Source organism: Mustela nivalis (assembly GCF_964662115.1).
Source record: "Mustela nivalis genome assembly, chromosome: 7".
In the NCBI taxonomy this organism is placed as follows: Eukaryota; Metazoa; Chordata; class Mammalia; order Carnivora; family Mustelidae; genus Mustela; species Mustela nivalis.
The window spans coordinates 57,520,150-57,538,603 of NC_139026.1; the positions used below are offsets into that span (position 1 = coordinate 57,520,150).

General features: G+C 39.2%; 1 protein-coding gene across 3 annotated transcripts in view; it reads left to right on the forward strand.

The window, feature by feature from the left end:
• PTPRO (protein tyrosine phosphatase receptor type O) overlaps positions 1–18,454 on the forward strand; it is a 247,364-nt gene that overhangs the window by 173,654 nt on the left and 55,256 nt on the right. For all 3 annotated transcript variants that reach the window (XM_082742368.1, XM_082742369.1, XM_082742370.1), the window contains 2 exons: positions 156–307; positions 2,265–2,385. In XM_082742368.1, coding sequence (XP_082598494.1) covers positions 156–307; positions 2,265–2,385 — 273 coding nt within the window. The remainder of the gene's footprint in view (positions 1–155; positions 308–2,264; positions 2,386–18,454) is intronic.

Sequence of the window (18,454 nt, forward strand, 5' to 3'; positions counted from 1 at the left end):
ACACTACTGAGCGGTTCAGGGATCCCCAGGACCATCTTATGGTGTGAACTTTAATGCTCTAAATTAACTCTACATGAGATTTCATGCTCTATTGAGAAGTACTTTAGTTATTATTAGTCTTTTAAACTAAAGCGCACCTCTTTCTTTCCTCATAGCCCCAGTTGCTCCAGAAATCACATCTGTGGAGTATTACAACAGTCTGTTATACATCAGTTGGACGTATGGTGATGACACAACTGACCTCTCCCATTCAAGAATGTTACACTGGATGGTTGTTGCAGAAGGAAAGAAGAAAATTAAAAAGAGTGTATGTTTCTTTGAATCCCAACATGGAGCATCTGAATATTCTTTAACATAAACTATTGAAAACCATTAAGCAAACATTTATTGAAACATTAAACAGATGTCTTGTGATTCTTGGCACTATGTTAGGCTCCCATGAGAGAACAATTTTTTTTATGTTTTATTAGTCACCATACCATACATCATTAGTTTGTGATATAAAGTTCCAGGATTCATTGTTTACATGCACTTCATGTATGTACTCCATGCAATATGTGCCCTCCTTAATACTCATTGCCAGGGTAACCTGGCATCCCTCCACTCCCCTCCCCTCTAAAACCCTCGATTTGTTTTTCAGAGTCCACAGTATCTCATGGTTCATCTCCTTCATTTTTCCCCTCCTTCTCCTAATACCCTCTATGTTATTCCTTATGCTCCACAAGTAAGTGAAACCATATGATAATTGACTGTCTCTGCTTGACTTATTTCACTCAGCATAACTTCCACTCCCGTCCACGTTGGTGGAGAATTTGGGTATTCATCCTTTCTGATGGCTGAGTAATATTCCATTGTATATATGGACCACAGCTTCTTTACCCATTTGTCTGCTAAAGGGCATCTCCACTCTTTCCACAGTTTGGCTATTGTACAGTGCTTCTATGAGCATTGGGGTACATGTGGCCCTTCTTTTCACTACATCTCTATCTTTGGGGTAAATCCCAGTAGTACAATTGTAGGGTCATAGGGTAGCTCTATTTTTAATTTTTTGATGAATCTCCACACTGTTTTCCAAAGTGGCTGCACCAACTTGCATTCCCACCAACAGTGTAAGAGGGTTCCCCTTTCTCCACATCCTCTCCAAGATTTGTTGTTTCTTGCCTTGTTAATTTTTGCCATTCTAACAGGTATGAGATGGTACCAAGAAAGTACAATGAAGAAAGGACAATCAAGAAAAATTGCATTCTTCCTTTCATAGAATTCACTTTTAATCTTTAATACTGAGCTGTAATAGTTATAACTAGTAATTCACTTACATTTACAGTTAACAACTTGAGCTTTTCCTTCAGGATGGCAAACATTTTCAAGAAAACCACATTTAATATGTTTTGATATTTTCTCTCTATATCACCGATGCCTAAATATTTGGGTATGTTGGAAATACTGATTTCTTTTCTTCTACTTTATTAAACTTTTTGAAATAGCATTAGTTAGGGTAGAGACTACATTACTGTAAAAACAACAACAACAATAACAACAAAGATTGTGGCTCAAAGAAAATAGAAGTTTGTTTCTCTCATGCTAATGCAGGACAATCAGAGCACTTCTGCTATAAGGGATCAATCATCCAGGGCTCCAGATTCTTTCTATCTTGTTGTTCCATCTACCATGATGTAGTCTTCATTTGCATAGGTGAACTTTCCTAGACATTAGATCCATCTTGTAGCCTGTGGGGAGAGGAAAAGAAAAAATGTGGAAGCCCAGCATGAACAGAATTATAAGCGGCCCATGTGACTTCCACTGACAATTGATTGGTCAGAGGTGGGTCACATGGTCTCCTCTATCCATAGGGGAGACTGGGAAATAAGAAGCCAGGCAGCTATAGATGTGACTAGGTTTCTTCTGAGCTTCCCAGCTAAGGCTGAGTAATGTACACATCAGTACCAACCTATCAAATGCCTTTTCTAAAATTTGCTGTGAAGATGAGGAAAGATATCAAAGGAATACATATTCCAGATAGAAAATTAATTGCAGAAAATATTCTGATACATACTATGCATATTTAGAGCTACCTTGCATTTGGCTCAGTTGAGGAATTTATATCATTTTCAAAGGAAATAAAGTATCCATTAGCTTGTAATCAACTGTAGATTGATTACACAGAACAGAAAGGGAATGCCTGCTATAGCCCCATAGTTGTCTGGAGCCGTATTCTAGTTCAAGTTCATTAGAAGTTTAAACCCCAATTTTGATGGGTCTTGCAGGTCACACGCAATGTCATGACTGCAATTCTCAGCCTGCCTCCAGGAGATATCTACAACCTCTCAGTAACCGCTTGCACGGAACGAGGAAGTAATACCTCCATGCTCCGCCTGGTCAAGTTAGGTAAGAAGAATGCACACGAGTGAGTGTGTGTGTGTGTGTGTGTGTGTGTGTGTGTGAAAATAGTCATGTCCAGAGAACTGGTGTTTGGATCCATTGATTTGTCATGGTCTTCTCAGTTCAGTGAAATAATGGAAATATGGCTCACTCTCTTTTATAAGTGCAAAATAAACATGTATACTACTAAAAGAGTTAGGTTCAACTTAATACGAGTTTCTGTGAATGGAATGTTTACTCTGCTGAGAGGCAAGAGTATTCACCATCCTTAGTGAGATTAGAGAAACCAAGGAGTCTGAGAATTTAGAGGAGACAAGACTTTAGAGGTTATCTAGTGTGGTGTTCTCAACCCTGCCAGACACCAGTCCCTTCTCATAGGAGCATTATGGGATGTCCTTCTTAATACCTCAAATTGAAACTCATACACAAAATCATCCACATATTGATTTTCTTTTTTTTTTAATGTTTTAATTTAATTTTCTTTTTTTTAAAAGATTTTATTTATTTATTTGAAAGACGGAGATCACAAGTAGGCAGAGAGGCAGGCAGAGAGAGAGAGAGAGGGAAGCAGGCTTCCTGCGGAGCAGGGAGCCCGATGCGGGGCTCGATCCCAGGACCCTGAGATCATGACCTGAGCCGAAGGCAGCAGCCCAAACCACTGAGCCACCCAGGCGCCCCTCACATATTGATTTTCTAAGTTGAAATAATTTCCTAACTCTAATCTAAAACCAAGATAAAAGAAAAAAATGTATAACAAAATTATATGGATCTCCTGCATATTTGTTCAGATACATTTTTTCTCTAAGTCATAATGAAATTACCTAATGACTACGCTTAATCAAAATGAACAAGTTTGAGTTTACAAGACGCAAAGGAAATCAGTAGTCCTTCCAGACAAGTAAAAAAGTAAATGGGGGAGTGAATAAAATAACTGAGCAAGCATAACTACAGGTGGACCCTTGAATAAAACCTAGCGTTATTATAATAAGAGACTAAATGTATTTGCATATGATGAGAGAAAGAGGAAAATAACCTTAATTAAAGTAAAGAGAACATGCCAAGAAAAATAATGGGCTGTGGATGAGGGGAAATGAGGAAAGTATAATATTCTTGCAAATGAGCTAGAAATTACTGTGTAGCGTAGTGTCAAAATAATTATTTATCTTATGAAATACAACTAGGAAGTGACACTATTTAACACAGAACGCATCTTCTACATTCAACAATCTTCCATGTAGTGAAGTATACATTTAGTTTCTGATACATAAAGGGACCTCAGAGATAATATTCCATAATCAGCAGCAGGCAAAAAAGGATAGATTGGCAGACAGTTATGAGGTAGTCTCCGTATCCAAGGGGCAAGCTGGAAATGTACTTCAATGTGTCATTCTCGTGACAGAGATCTTTTTTTCCTATTTCAAAAAAGAAAAATATAGAGAATAGCAATGCAAATATTTTCAAAACGCTTAATGCAACTTATATCACTGTTTCAGACGTCTGCTTATTTAGACTCTGTATCTTAGTCTAGTCATAAGAATGTCAAATTGTCACCATTATTACACATGTTCAGATGTGCAGCTATAAGTAAAATGGATCCAGGTAGAGGGGCACCTGGGTGGCCCAGTCAGTTAAGCATCAGACTCTTGGTTTTGGCTCAGATCATGATCTCGGGGTCATGAGATTGAACCCCACATCGGGCTCTGCACTCAGCATGGAGTCGGTTTCAGATTCTCTCCGTCTTTCTCTGCCCCTCTCCCTACATGTGTGCTCTCTCCCTCTCTGTCTCTCAGTCAATAAATAAAATCTTCTTTAAAAAAGAAAAAAAGACTGATCCAGGGTGTCTTATAAGCAGCTTATACACCCTGAGTAGCATTGCTGGCAGTGATGTACCTTTAGAAAACTCGTAGAAAATCCTGAAAAGGGGCACCTGGGTGGCTCAGTGGGTTAAGCCTCTGCCGTCGGCTCACATCATGATCTCAGGGTCCTAGGATCGCATCAGGCTCTCTGCTCAGTGGGGAGCCTGCTTCCCCCTTTTTCTCTGCCTACCTCTCTGCCTACTTGTGATCTCTTTCTCTGTCAAAGAAATAAATAAAATCTTTAAAAAAAAGGAAAAAGAAAATCCCAAACAGAACAAAGCACAGTCTTTCTTAGTTTCCCCAATGGTTGTATTTCTCTGTAATTCAACACATAAGACACTAAGTCTTAAATCTTTTTGTGTGTGTCTCATATTTGCCATGGCAAAAATTAAATTCTTGCACTGTAACCCTTTAAAATTAAATAGGTAGCTGGAAATATATAACACATTAAATAGATACTCTGCACAGAAAAACTAAATTATTGAATAATTTGTAAATAACACCTTAATTCTTCTTCATGACAACTTCCTTCTAAATTATTTTACCTAACTTCTTGAAAAACTTTTCCAGTATTATCATGTAGTAAAGTACTTTACAGTGGATCTATACTGGTGTGACATTAAAAAGGTATGTGGGAAGTGGGACGTGGGACAGTTTTTCTGTTTGGAGCTTTCTTGATCATTTCAGGCCTTCTAGCACTTCTGCTTCCTGTCCACAGAAGGCCAGTTAGCAACCTTCCTTGTGACAATTAAAAATATTGCTGCAAATTTACAAACACCCTCTCACTGTGAACCACAGCTTCGATTTCATTCACTGTAGGCAATCTGATCTTCTTCCCCAGACATCTTTACTTCAGTTCCAGGAATGTGGAGATCACCAGCTTCCAAGCTTGTATGATCTTTCTAAAATTGCCTGCCAATTCATTTCAACTGTTATGTCTGATTTTGTCCTCTGTGGATATAAAAGTCAGTTGAAAACTTGTTTCCAGGTAACTAGAATTTACTTACAGATTATGCTCACCCTTTCCATGCCTTTCTTTTCCCCAGCTTCATGATCACAGGAAGCTGTAAGTGTTTCTGGGGTCCTAGCTGTTTTCTCTAACTCATTTTGGGTTTTTTAAGTCTCCCTTGAAGTTCAAAGGTAGGTCTTACCAAAGGACCATTCAGTGAATCTATTGCAGGTTTCAGTGTTATTTTTATTTGACATTACGGCTGATATCTTGATCAGGAGTATGAATTAAAGTCATGAGCTGGTACAATTACACTCATACTACGTAGAAGTAGGAGTAAAAACCGTGACAGTTTCCAAATTTATCATGAGTTTTGAGCCTCCGTGTCTCCCTATTAACAGACCAAACTACCTAAACCAGTTTAGAAATACCCTTTAAACTTTTCAAGAAGAGAATGCAAGTTTCCACAGAAATTCTTTCTTGGAGTCAGTAAGGTTTTCCCTTTTGTGATCTAAATAGCACACGAAATATTGCCTCTATATTGTTCCCTTCTGAAAATAAGACAATGTGTATATAATGGTCCTGAACTCAGTCTTTTTCCTCCTGAAAACTAAATAATTTCACTTTTTATTCATTTGTCTAAAAATCTATTTTCTATTCTACTAATCACATTATTGTGTTTTTTCAGTTCTTCCAATTTTCCATAACACACAAGGCCGTGCCTACTTTAGATGCCTAATAGATACTTATAAAACCACACTGCAACCACAGACCTCAGAACTGAAAATAATATTGTAAGTTTTACCATTCAGAGAAGTAAAATAACATTTCACTTTCGTAATAACTGATTGCAGGTGTTTCTTTATTTCACAGAACTTTCATTCTAGTCACTTTTTGTTTCTTTATAGCACTCACTTGGCATACAGAGAAGTCATATTAATTCTACTTTACAGAAACATACAACTTTGGTACACAAATTATTCGGACTTGTTTGAATCCAAATGATGTTGTTAGACCTGGGACCAAAACTGGCTGGGCTGGGTCATCTGTATGGTTCAGTCAGTTAAGTGTCATACTCCCGATTTTAGCTCAGGTCATGATCTCTGGTGGGGAGATCAAGCCCTGTGTTGTGTTCCATGCTGGGCGTGGAGCCTGCTTAAGATTCTTTCTCTCCCTCTCCCTGGCACTCTGCCTTCCCCCTCCCTCTCTAAACAAACAAACAAACAAACTGGCTGGCTTACCTTAAGTTCAATTTCTCTGTGATAAAACCCTCTTCTCAATGGCTCTACTTGCCATTATGGAGGGCAGATTTAACATCTGTGGAAAGAAACCAGGCTACCGATGAATCTGGTATAATATAAATTAATCCAAGAGGGCATGTGCAAGGGTAGAGAACCCTCAAAACAATTGGCAAGGGTTTTCTTTTTTTTTTTTTTAATTTATTTGACACAGAGAGAGAGAGAGAGATCACAAGTAGGCAGAGAGGCAGGCAGAGAGAGAGGGGGAAGCAGGCTCCCAATTGAGCAGAGAGCCCAATGCTAAGCTCAATCCCAGGACCCTGAGATCATGACCCAAGCCAAAGGCAGGGACTTAAATCACTGAGCCACCCAGGTGCCCCAAGGATTTTCAACTATTGTGTCATCAATAGCATCCATGAGAAGAGATCAACCAATAGTGGTGCTGTTGGCAAGGCACGGAGCCAGTCATCTTATTAAGAATTTTAAGTTGCCAGCAGTCTCACGGTACCATGGTGGTGTGTGATGAGAGCTGCTTTGGCAGTCCATACAAATGTAAATCAAATTTCCACTAAGACATGACATTTTAAAAGAACTTATTGGTTGATATGCAACTGTGGCTTCAACTAGCCACCAGTATAACTTCTGGTCTTGGTGAACCCACATAAAACTCTGGGCCAACTTTAAGAGGATTTGGTGAAATTAACATCTGATGATCAACCATTTTAAAAAAAAGGAAGAAAGGGAAAGAAATAGAGATGGGAAATGTTGGGCATATCACAAAATAGCTCTATGGTTATGGAGTATCCATTCATTCATTCATTTAACAAATACATACTGAGAACCTTCTAAGAATTGCCCAGATGCAAACAATCTGAGGGTTTTAGAGGGGGGAAGGGTGAGAGGTTGGGTGAGCCTGTTGGTGGGTATTGTGGAGGGCACATATTGCATGGAACACTGGGTGTGGTACATAAACAATGAATTCTGTAACACTGAAAAGAAATTTAAAAAATAAATAAAAATATAAAAATAAAAATAACTGTAAAACAAAAACAAACAAACAAAGAATTGCCCAGATGCCAGACTACTTGTAGTAATGAATTCAAAGGGCTACTTTCAGTTTCAGTTCACAAGGAGTTTATGATCTACTAAAGGGGACATGGTAAGAAATTTTGTATAGCGCATTAAAACAGGGTAATGTGGGACAGATTGCATATGCAGCAAGACCTTTCTCTGAGGAAGCAGTGGTGAGAGATAGGAATAACAAGAAAGGATCGTCCATGAAAAGTTTGGGCAGGAGCATGCTAAGCAGAGGGAAGAAGCAGAGATCAGATCATGTAAGACTTTTATAAGGTGGAATTGAGATTTTATTTTGAGTACAATAAGAAGGCAGGGAGAGAATTAAAAATAAACAATCTAACCTACTTAAAATAATCCCTCTTTTTGCTCAAGGGAGGAACAATTGTTAGGTCAGCAGTGAAGACAGGGAGATCAATTAAGGAATCATGGGTCCTAAGCTTAAAAATAATGTTCTAGGGGCACCTGGGTGCTCAGCAAGTTGGGCAGCCAACTCTTGATTTTAGCTCAGGACACGGTCTTGGGGTCATGGGATCAAGCCCCATGTTGGGCTCTGTGCTCAGTGTGGAGTCTGCTTAAGATTCTCTGTCTCCATTTCTCTCTTTCAGATAAATAAATAAATCTTTAAAAATCTTTAAAAACAGCATTCTAGTTTGGTAATTTCCATGGGAAATGATGGCAAATTTGACAAAATTCAGGAGTTATTTTGGAGCTTCTGTCCACAGAGCTTTCTGGTGAAGTGAAAATAGGAAATAAGAAAAAGGGAAAATAGGGGGGAGGAGTCAAGATGGCGAAGAAGTAGCAGGCTGAGACTACTTCAGCTAGCAGGAGATCAGCTGGATAGTTTATCTAAAGATTGCAAACACCTGCAAATCCATCAGCAGATCGAAGAGAAGAAGAACAGCAATTCTAGAAACAGAAAAACAACCACTTTCTGAAAGGTAGGACTGGCGGAGACGTGAATCCAAAGCGACGGGAAGATAGACCCTGGGGGGAGGGGCTGGCTCCCGGCAAGCGGCGGAGCAATGGAGCACAAAATCGGGACTTTTAAAAGTCTGTTCCGCTGAGGGACAGCACTCCAGAGGCTAAACTGGGGCGAAGCCCATGCAGGGTCAGCATGGCCTCAGGTCCCACAGGGTCACAGAAGGATCGGGGTTGTCTGAGTGTCGCAGAGCTTGCGGGTACTGGAATGGGAAAGCCGGCTACAGAAACAGAGCCGACAGTAAGATCACAGCTTGGGGTTACCTTGAACCGGTCGCAGGCTTGGTGATCTCGGAGCGCGGCCGGAGGTCAGGCAGACGGGAGTTACTGGACGCTGTTCTCTGAGGGCACACTGAGGAGTGGGGCCCCGGGCTCTCGGCTCCTCCAAGCCGGAGACCAGGAGGCCGCCATTTGTATTCCTGTCCTCTGGGACTCTATGGAAAGGGCTCAGGGAACAAAAGCTCCTGAAAGCAAATCTGAGAGGATTACTCACCCCAGCCCCTGGTAAGGGCGGTGCAATTCCGCCTGGGGCAAAGACACTTGAGAATCACTACACCAGGCGCCTCCTCCAGAAGATCAACAAGAAATCCAGCAAAACCAAGTTCACCTGCCAAGGAGTGCGGTTTCAATACCAAGGAGAGCAGCAGAATTCCAGAGGAGGAGAAAGCAAAGCACGGAAGTCATGGCTTTCTCCCTGTGATTTTTTTAGTCTTGCAGTTAATTTAATTTTTTTCTTTTTCATTTTTTTTCTCTTCTTTTGCTAAATTTTTTTTTAACTTTTACCCTTTTCCTTTTTAACGTTTTTTAACTAGTTTATCTAATATATATATTTTTTCTTTTTTTTACTTTTCTTTATTCGTTTTCTTTTTTTAATTCTTTTCTTTTCCTTTTTTTTTTTTTTTCGTTCTTCCTTTTTGAACCTCTTTTTATCCCCTTTCTCCCCCCTTACGATTTGGGATCTCTTCTGATTTGGTTAAAGCATATTTTCCTGGGGTTGTTGCCACCCTTTTAGTATTTTACTTTCTCCTTCATATACTCTTATCTGGACAAAATGACAAGGCGGAAAAACTCACCACAAAAAAAAAAGAACAAGAGGCATTACCAAAGGCTAGGGACCTAATCAATACAGACATTGGTAATATGTCAGATTTAGAGTTCACAATGACAATTCTCAAGGTTCTAGCTGAGCTCGAAAAAGGCATGGAAGATATTAGAGAAACCCTCTCGGGATATATAAAAGCCCTTTCTGGAGAAATAAAAGAACTAAAATCTAACCAAGTTGAAATCAAAAAGGCTATTAATGAGGTTCAATCAAACATGGAGGCTCTCACTGCTAGGATAAATGAGGCAGAAAAAAGAATTAGCGATATAGAAGACCAAATGACAGAGAATAAAGAAGCTGAGCAAAAGAGGAACAGCTACTGGACCACGAGGGGAGAATTCGAGAGATAAGTGACACCATAAGACAAAACAACATTAGAATAATTGGGATTCCAGAAGAAGAAGAAGAAAGAGAGAGGAGCAGAAGGTATACTGGAGAGAATTCAGGAGTTCCCCAATATGGCAAAGGGAACGAACATCAAAATTCAGGAGGTTCAGAGAATGCCCCTCAAAATCAATAAGAATAGGTCCACACCTCTCACCTAATAGTAAAATTTACAAGTCTTAGTGACAAAGAGAAAATCCTGAAAGCAGCCCGGGAAACTAAGTCTGTAACATATAATGGTAAAAATATTAGATTGGCAGCTGACTTATCCACAGAGACCTGGCAGGCCAGAAAGAGCTGGCATGATATTTTCAGAGCACTAAACGAGAAAAACATGCAGCCAAGAATACTATATCCAGCTAGGCTATCATTGGAAATAGAAGGAGAGATTAAAAGCTTCCAGGACAAACAAAAACTGAAAGAATTTGAAAACACCAAACCAGCTCTACAGGAAATATTGAAAGGGGTCCTCTAAGCAAAGAGAGAGCCTACAAGTGGTAAATCAGAAAGGAACAGAGACCATATACAGTAACAGTCACCTTACAGGCAATACAATGGCACTAAATTCATATCTCTCAATAGTTACTCTGAATGTTAATGGCTAAATGCCCCAGTCAAAAGACACAGGGTATCAGAATGGATGAAAAAAAAAACCCATCTATATGTTGCCTCCAAGAAATTCATTTTAAGCCCGAAGACACCTCCAGATTTAAAGTGAGGGGGTGGAAAAGAATTTACCATGCTAATGGACATCAGAAGAAAGCAGGAGTGGCCATCCTTATATCAGATCAATTAGATTTTAAGCCAAAGACTATAATAAGAGATGAGGAAGGACACTATATCATACTCAAAGGGTCTGTCCAACAAGAAGATCTAACAATTTTAAATATCTATGCCCCCAACGTGGGAGCAGCCAACTATATAAACCAATTAATAACAAAATCAAAGAAATACATCAACAATAATACAAAAATAGTAGGGGACTTTAACACTCCCCTCACTGAAATGGACAGATCATCCAAGCAAAAGATCAACAAGGAAATAAAGGCCTTAAACAACACACTGGACCAGATGGACATCACAGATATATTCAGAATATTTCATCCCAAAGCAACAGAATATACATCCTTCTCTAGTGTACATGGAACATTCTCCAGAATAGATCACAACCTCGGTCCTAAATCATGACTCAACTGGAATCAAAAGATTGGGATCATTCCCTGCATATTTTCAGACCACAATGCTCTGAAGCTAGAACTCAACCACAAAAGGAAGTTTGGAAAGAACCCAAATACATGGAGACTAAACAACATCCTTCTAAAGAATGAATGGGTCAACTGGGAAATTAAAGAAGAATTGAAAAAAATCATGGAAACAAATGATAATGAAAATACAACGGTTCAAAATCTGTGGGACACAACAAAGGCAGTCCTGAGAGGAAAATATATAGCAGTACAAGCCTTTCTCAAGGAACAAGAAAGGTCTCAGGTACACAACCTAACCCTACACCTAAAGGAGTTGGAGAAAGAACAAGAAAGAAACCCTAAGCCCAGCAGGAGAAGAGAAATCATAAAGATCAGAGCAGAAATCAATGAAATAGAAACCAAAAAACAATAGAACAAATCAATGAAACTAGGAGCTGGTTCTTTGAAAGAATTAATAAAATTGATAAACCCCTGGCCTGACATATCAAAAAGAAAAGAGAAAGGGCCCAAATAAATAAAATCATGAATGAAAGAGGAGAGATCACAAGTAACACCAAAGAAATACAAACTATTATAAGAACATACTATGAGAAAATCTACGCCAACAAATTTGACAATCTGGAAGAAATGGATGCATTCCTAGAAACATATAAACTACCACAACTGAACCAGGAAGAAATAGAAAGCCTGAACAGACCCATAACCAGTAAGGAGATTGAAACAGTCATTAAAAATCTCCAAACAAACAAAAGCCCAGGGCCAGACAGCTTCCCGGGGGAATTCTACCAAACATTTAAAGAAGAACTAATTCCTATTCTCCTGAAACTGTTCCAAAAAATAGAAATGGAAGGAAAACTTCCAAACTCATTTTATGAGGCCAGCATCACCTTGATCCCAAAACCAGACAAGGATCGCATCAAAAAAGAGAGCTATAGACCAATATCCTTGATGAACACAGATGCAAAAATCCTCACCAAAATACTAGCCAATAGGATTCAATAGTGCATCAAAAGGATTATTCACCACGACCAAGTGGGATTTATTCCAGGGCTGCAAGGTTGGTTCAACATCTGCAAATCAATCAATGTGATACAACACATCAATAAAAAAAAGAACAAGAACCATATGATACTTTCAATAGATGCTCAAAAAGCATTTGACAAAGTACAGCATCCCTTCCTGATCAAAACTCTTCAAAGTGTAGGGATAGAGGGCACATACCTCAATATTATCAAAGCCATCTATGAAAAACCCACCACAAATATCATTCTCAATGGAGAAAAACTGAAAGCTTTTCCGCTAAGGTCAGGAACATGGCAGAGATGTCCATTATCACCACTGCTATTCAGCATAGTACTAGAAGTCCTAACCTCAGCAATCAGACAACAAAAGGAAATTAAAGGCATCCAAATCGGCAAAGAAGAAGTCAAACTATCACTCTTCATAGATGATATGATACTATATGTGGAAAACCCAAAAGACTCCACTCCCAAACTGCTAGAACTTATACAGGAATTCAGTAAAGTGTCAGGATATAAAATCAATGCACAGAAATCAGTTGCATTTCTCTACACCAACAAGACAGAAGAAAGAGAAATTAAGAAGTCAATCCCATTTACAATTGCACCGAAAACCATAAGATACCTAGGAATAAACCTAATCAAAGAGGCACAGAATCTATACTCAGAAAACTATAAAGTACTCATGAAAGAAATTGAGGAAGACACAAAGAAATGGAAAAATATTCCATGCTCCTGGATTGTAACAATAAAAATTGTGAAAATGTCTATGCTACCTAAAGCAATCTACACATTTAATGCAATTCCTGTCAAAGTACCATCCATCTTTTTCAAAGAAATGGAACAAATAATTCTAAAATTTATATGGAACCAGAAAAGACCTTGAATAGCCAAAGGAATATTGAAAAAGAAAGCTAAAGTTGGTGGCATCACAATTCTGGACTTCAAGCTCTATTACAAAGCTGTCATCATCAAGACAGCATGGTACTGACACAAAAACAGACACATAAATCAATGGAACCGAATAGAAAGCCCAGAAATAGACCCTCAACTCTATGGTCAACTAATCTTCGACAAAGCAGGAAAGAATGTCCAATGAAAAAAAGACAGCCTCTTCAATAAATGGTGTTGGGAAAATTGGACAGCCACATGCAGAAAAATGAAATTGGACCATTTCCTTAAACCACACACGAAAATAGACTCAAATGGATGAAGGACCTCAATGTGCGAAAGGAATCCATCAAAATCCTTGAGGAGAACACAGGCAGCAACCTCTTCGACCTCATTCGCAACAACATCTTCCTAGGAACATCGCCAAAGGCAAGGGAAGCAAGGGCAAAAATGAACTATTGGGACTTCATCAAGATCAAAAGCTTTTGCACAGCAAAGGAAACAGTTAACAAAACCAAAAGACAACTGACAGAATGGGAGAAGATATTTGCAAACGACATACCGAATAAAGGGCTAGTATCCAAAATCTATAAAGAACTTTGCAAACTCAACACCCAAAGAACAAATAATCCAATCAAGAAATGGGCAGAGGACATGAACAGACATTTCTGCAAAGAAGACATCTAGATGGCCAACAGACACATGAAAAAGTGCTCCATATCACTCGGCATCAGGGAATTACAAATCAAAACCACAATGAAATATCACCTCACACCAGTCAGAATGGCTAAAATCAACAAGTCGGGAAATGACAGATGCTGGCGAGGATGTGGAGAAAGGGGAACCCTTTTTTTTTTTTTTAGTGAACGCTCTAACAGGGAAGGGAGGAGTTTCACACCCACTTGGGTGGCTTTCTCTGTTCCTCTTTTGGAATTTGGGTATTAATAACATTAACTTCATTATCTTAATCTCAATCATGAAAGGTTTTATATAGATTAGAAATCTTTAAAACATAGTTTTACTATAAATAAAAAGAATCAAAATACTTTCAGATATTGGGAATTGGGGGCATATTACAATCTCACTTTCTCTCTCTCTTCCCCATAATATTTCAGTAGATTAAAAATAATTATTTACATTTTGATGGAAAATATTTTCTGACTTTATAAAAGCTATTACATAGTACTGTCCTTTATGATCTCACTCTCAGTTGAGTAATTTGTTTATTATTTTTTTTAATTTTATTTACTTATTTGACAGACAGAGATCACAAGTAGGCTGAGAGGCAGGCAGAGAGAGAGGAGGAAGCAGGCTCCCCGCTGAGCAGAGAGCCTGATGCGGGGCTCGATCCCAGAACCCTGAGATCATGACCTGAGCCGAAGGCAGAGGCTTTAACCCACTGAGCCACCCAGGTGCCCCGAGAAATTTGTTTATTCTTATGTTGAAATCACTGAGTTCACAATTTTAGTTGCTTGGATATATGCAATCCTTATTTTTCGCAGGAAGTAAGTGAAGTGTTGTGAGTCAAATCACACTGAAACCTAAAGTACTCCTCCCTATCCCCTGGGCCCTTTTCTTGGATCCTCTCCTAGTAAGTGACTGCCTTGTTATCCCTCTCACCCCCCACCAAAAAGAAATGAGTTTAATAAGATAGGAATGCGAATAAATTGTGTCAATGTAACATAGAGAAAAGGAAAGAAAGATGGATGAATGAGTGCATGGAAAGGAAGGGAAGGAGAAAGTGAAAGAAGAAAGAAAATATGCTTATTCATTCTGCACATCCATCCATCTATCTATAATTATTTACTTACTTATTTATAGATGCCAGTCAAAAAAAGGCTAATAAATGAAGATACTATACTTTTTTTTTCAAAGATTTTACTTACTTATTTGACAGACAGAGATCACAAGTAGGCAGAGAGGCAGACAGAGAGAGAGGAGGAAGCAGGCTCCCTGCTGAGCAGAGAGCCTAATGTGGGGCTCGATTCCAGGACCCTGAGATCATGACCTGAGCTGAAAGCAGAGGCTTTAACCCAATGAGCCATCCAGGCGCCCCGAAGATACTATACTTTTAAAAAATTAATTCAGATCAACCCCTGTGAACTGGGCTCCCAGTTCAGTGGGGAATCTACTTTTCCCTCTCCTTCTCCCTCTTTTTCTACTTGTGTACACATTTCTCTTTCTCTCTCTCTGTCTCAAATAAATAAATTTTTAAAAATGAAAATAAAAATTTAATTCTATCCATCGGCAAATATTTATTTAGCATTTACTATGTGCTACATACTAATCTAGGTGTTGAGGGTACAGAAATGAACAAAACTGACAAAAAATTCTATCCTCACTCTAGTGGAAAAAAAGAGACAATAAACATAAATATTTGAATGCCAGATGATGATGCACATTTTGGAGAAAAATGAAGCTGTGAGAAAAGTGCTATGGGGAGTAAAGTGAAATTTTTGAAGGAGGCGGCGTAGGTTAAGCTTCATAGTGAAGGTGGTATTTCAGTCAAAACCTGAGGGTGTAAGGAAGTGAGCCAAACAGATAACTGGAAGGTTTTATAGGCAGAGGGAACCCAGAAGCAGAACTCCAACAGCATTAGTATGCCTGGAAGGTTCAAGGAAAAGTCAGGAAGGCAGTATGGCTGAAGTGGAAGGAACAAGGGGGAGAGTAGTGGTTAAAAGGACAGAGATGTGACAAGGGAACAGATCATGTAGGGTCATTGAAAAGATGTTTCATTCCGAGTGAGATGATACTCCACTGGAGGGTTCAAGTGACAGAGTCACATGACCTGAAAAGTTTCACAAGATCACTTCAGTAAGAATAGAATGTTCAGAGATCAAGGTAAAATGGGAAACCAGGTAGATAAGATGACCATACATCCCAGTTACCATAGATAATAACAGTTTACACCTGTTATGGATCAGTTAAAGGCCAGTCACCCTCTATTACAATCCTTTTCTTCTCCAAAGAGTATTTCAATTTGGGCACTTTTGATCAACCACATAGTTACCTTAAATTTAGGAGGCTGTTGCATCTATCCAAGTAAAAGATTATTCTTGCCTGCACCAGGGCGATAGTTAAGAAGGTGATGAACAGGGATAAGCTTCAGAATGTATCTTGAAGATGAAGCTGGGAGAGTCTACTGCTGGATTTTAGATGTTGTCTATGAATGAACAAAGTAATTCTAAGGAGATGCCAAGATATGGGGCCTGAGCAATCAGAAAGACAGAGCTGTTATATTTTGAGATGGGGAAGATAATGAGAGAGGCAGACTTGGATGAAAGACCAGAAGCTGAGATTTGGATGCATCAACATTTGAAGGTGCTTGTTAAGCACTGAAGAACAGATGTTTAAATAAATAAATAAATATGTTTTAAAGAAAGAAGAAGAACAGATGTTGAGTGGGCAGTGAGATAAAGGAGCTCAGAATCTGGAAGATTTCAGACCTGGGAAGTATATATTTGAGAGTAGTCAGGAAACAGACCTGATGAGGGTATCAGGGGATGAATGAAGGAAAAAGAATTCTATCCAAGGACTGAGCCCTGACACTCCAGCTTTAAGAAATGGAGGTGGTGTGAGGGAACCAGCAAAAGAGCCTGAGAAGGAGTGGCCAGTGAAGTAAAAACAACACAAAGAAGTGTGATGTCCAAACAGCCAAGCAAAGAAAGTGCTTGATTGATAATCTCGTTGAGCCTGTTGGAAAGTCAAGGAAGTTGTGGGATGAGAATTGACTGCTGATGTGAGCAACCCAGAAGTCAGTGGTGATTTGGGGAGGAGGCATTTGGGTGGAGTGTGGTGAAGACAAAATATGCTATTAAAAGTAATTCAAGAGAGAATAAAAGGAGAACAACTGAAGACAGCTGGAATAACAAAATTTTCTAGGGGTGTGATTACAAAGAGGAGAGAAAATGAACAGGAGCTAAAGATAGAATCCAAGAGTTTTTATCTGTTTGGTTGGATTTGTTTTCTCTTTCTTTTTCTTTCTGTTTTTTGAAGTGGGTGGAAACGGCTCTTCAATGGGCTAATCAGAATGATTCAACAGACCAGGGAAAATTATGGGGCTGGATGGTTAGAGGTGACTCTCATTAATTGATGTCCTTGCTTGGGCCCAAAGTGGAAGGACTCTGGGTGCCACTGGAAGGGGGGCCTAAGACTGAGTGAATCTGTGGTTAGGAAGAGTGAGAGTATGTGGGCACCGATGGGGTAGTAAGTCAGGTGGGTGCGATGATGGAAGCTTGTGGAGGACTTCTACTGATTTCTTACAAACATGTATTCTTTAGGTTTTCAGAGGATTGTGACTGTCATGCTACCCTTCTTGTAGAGTCCTTCAGGGCCAGCAGGGTCATGCTAACATTATCTTCTGGGATGAACTATCAGACATGCCACTGTTCCATGGCTCTGTCCCTCATCCCAAGACTAACTGATGCCCCCTCTCAATCTCTTTCTCTCCCAGTCTCACTGTGGTCTTGTGAGTTTCACTGCCATTTGTCAGCGGCCCACAGCCAAGCCACACAACTTCAGTACTTCCCTAAAACAACTTCTCCTGTATACCATAAAGCAACTTGCAGAGTCTGTAGGTTTCTGTTCAAATCTGGATGATGGACAGATAGGGCCATGACTGTGATGTCTGGCGCTGGTCTCCATGTAGAAGCAAATACCCACTTTGGAAATGTTGGTCTTCTAGAAAGAGGAACTTTCCAGGAGGCACCATCATCCTCAGTTATATGGAAATGAATGTCAAATACCCACATTTGGCAGGGGGGTGGATCTGGGTGTAGAAAGGACCCTTAAGTAGGCATACGGAGATCTGGATCCCAGTTTTTGCTCTCACAGGCAAGCCATGTTACCTTAGAAAGTGGGATAGGGCCTCTGGGTTTCAGTGGCCTCGTCTAAAGTGAACAAAACGACCTTTAATATCCCTTCCAGTTTTAGAATGTAGTTCATACCTGAGTTCAGGGTAAAGGCAACAAGGCTAATGATACAATAAGAGTAGTGACCTTTTTCTAAGAATTTGGCAAAAATTAGTTGTAGTTAAATAAAAATGCTAGATAAAAAAAACATATTCTTGGAACCGAAAAAGGAGGAAGTCAGAAATGTTGTTTTGAAACTAAGTAAGGTTAAATGAGAGCTTTCTTTGAAAAATTCTAACCTTTATAAGTTACTAGAGCTGGTAAAACCATAAAAACACCTCGTGACTCACAGAATGGGTTATTACAATTGCTATCATGGAGCCATAAAGAATTTATTTAAAATGTAATAGAAATCATGGGTATTTTAAATTCCTGAGAAAATCCCATGTTTTCCATATGGAAAGGGCCTGATTACACTATAATATTTGCCTGAATTTTTTTAATATTTTCCCGTGTTGTTTTAAAA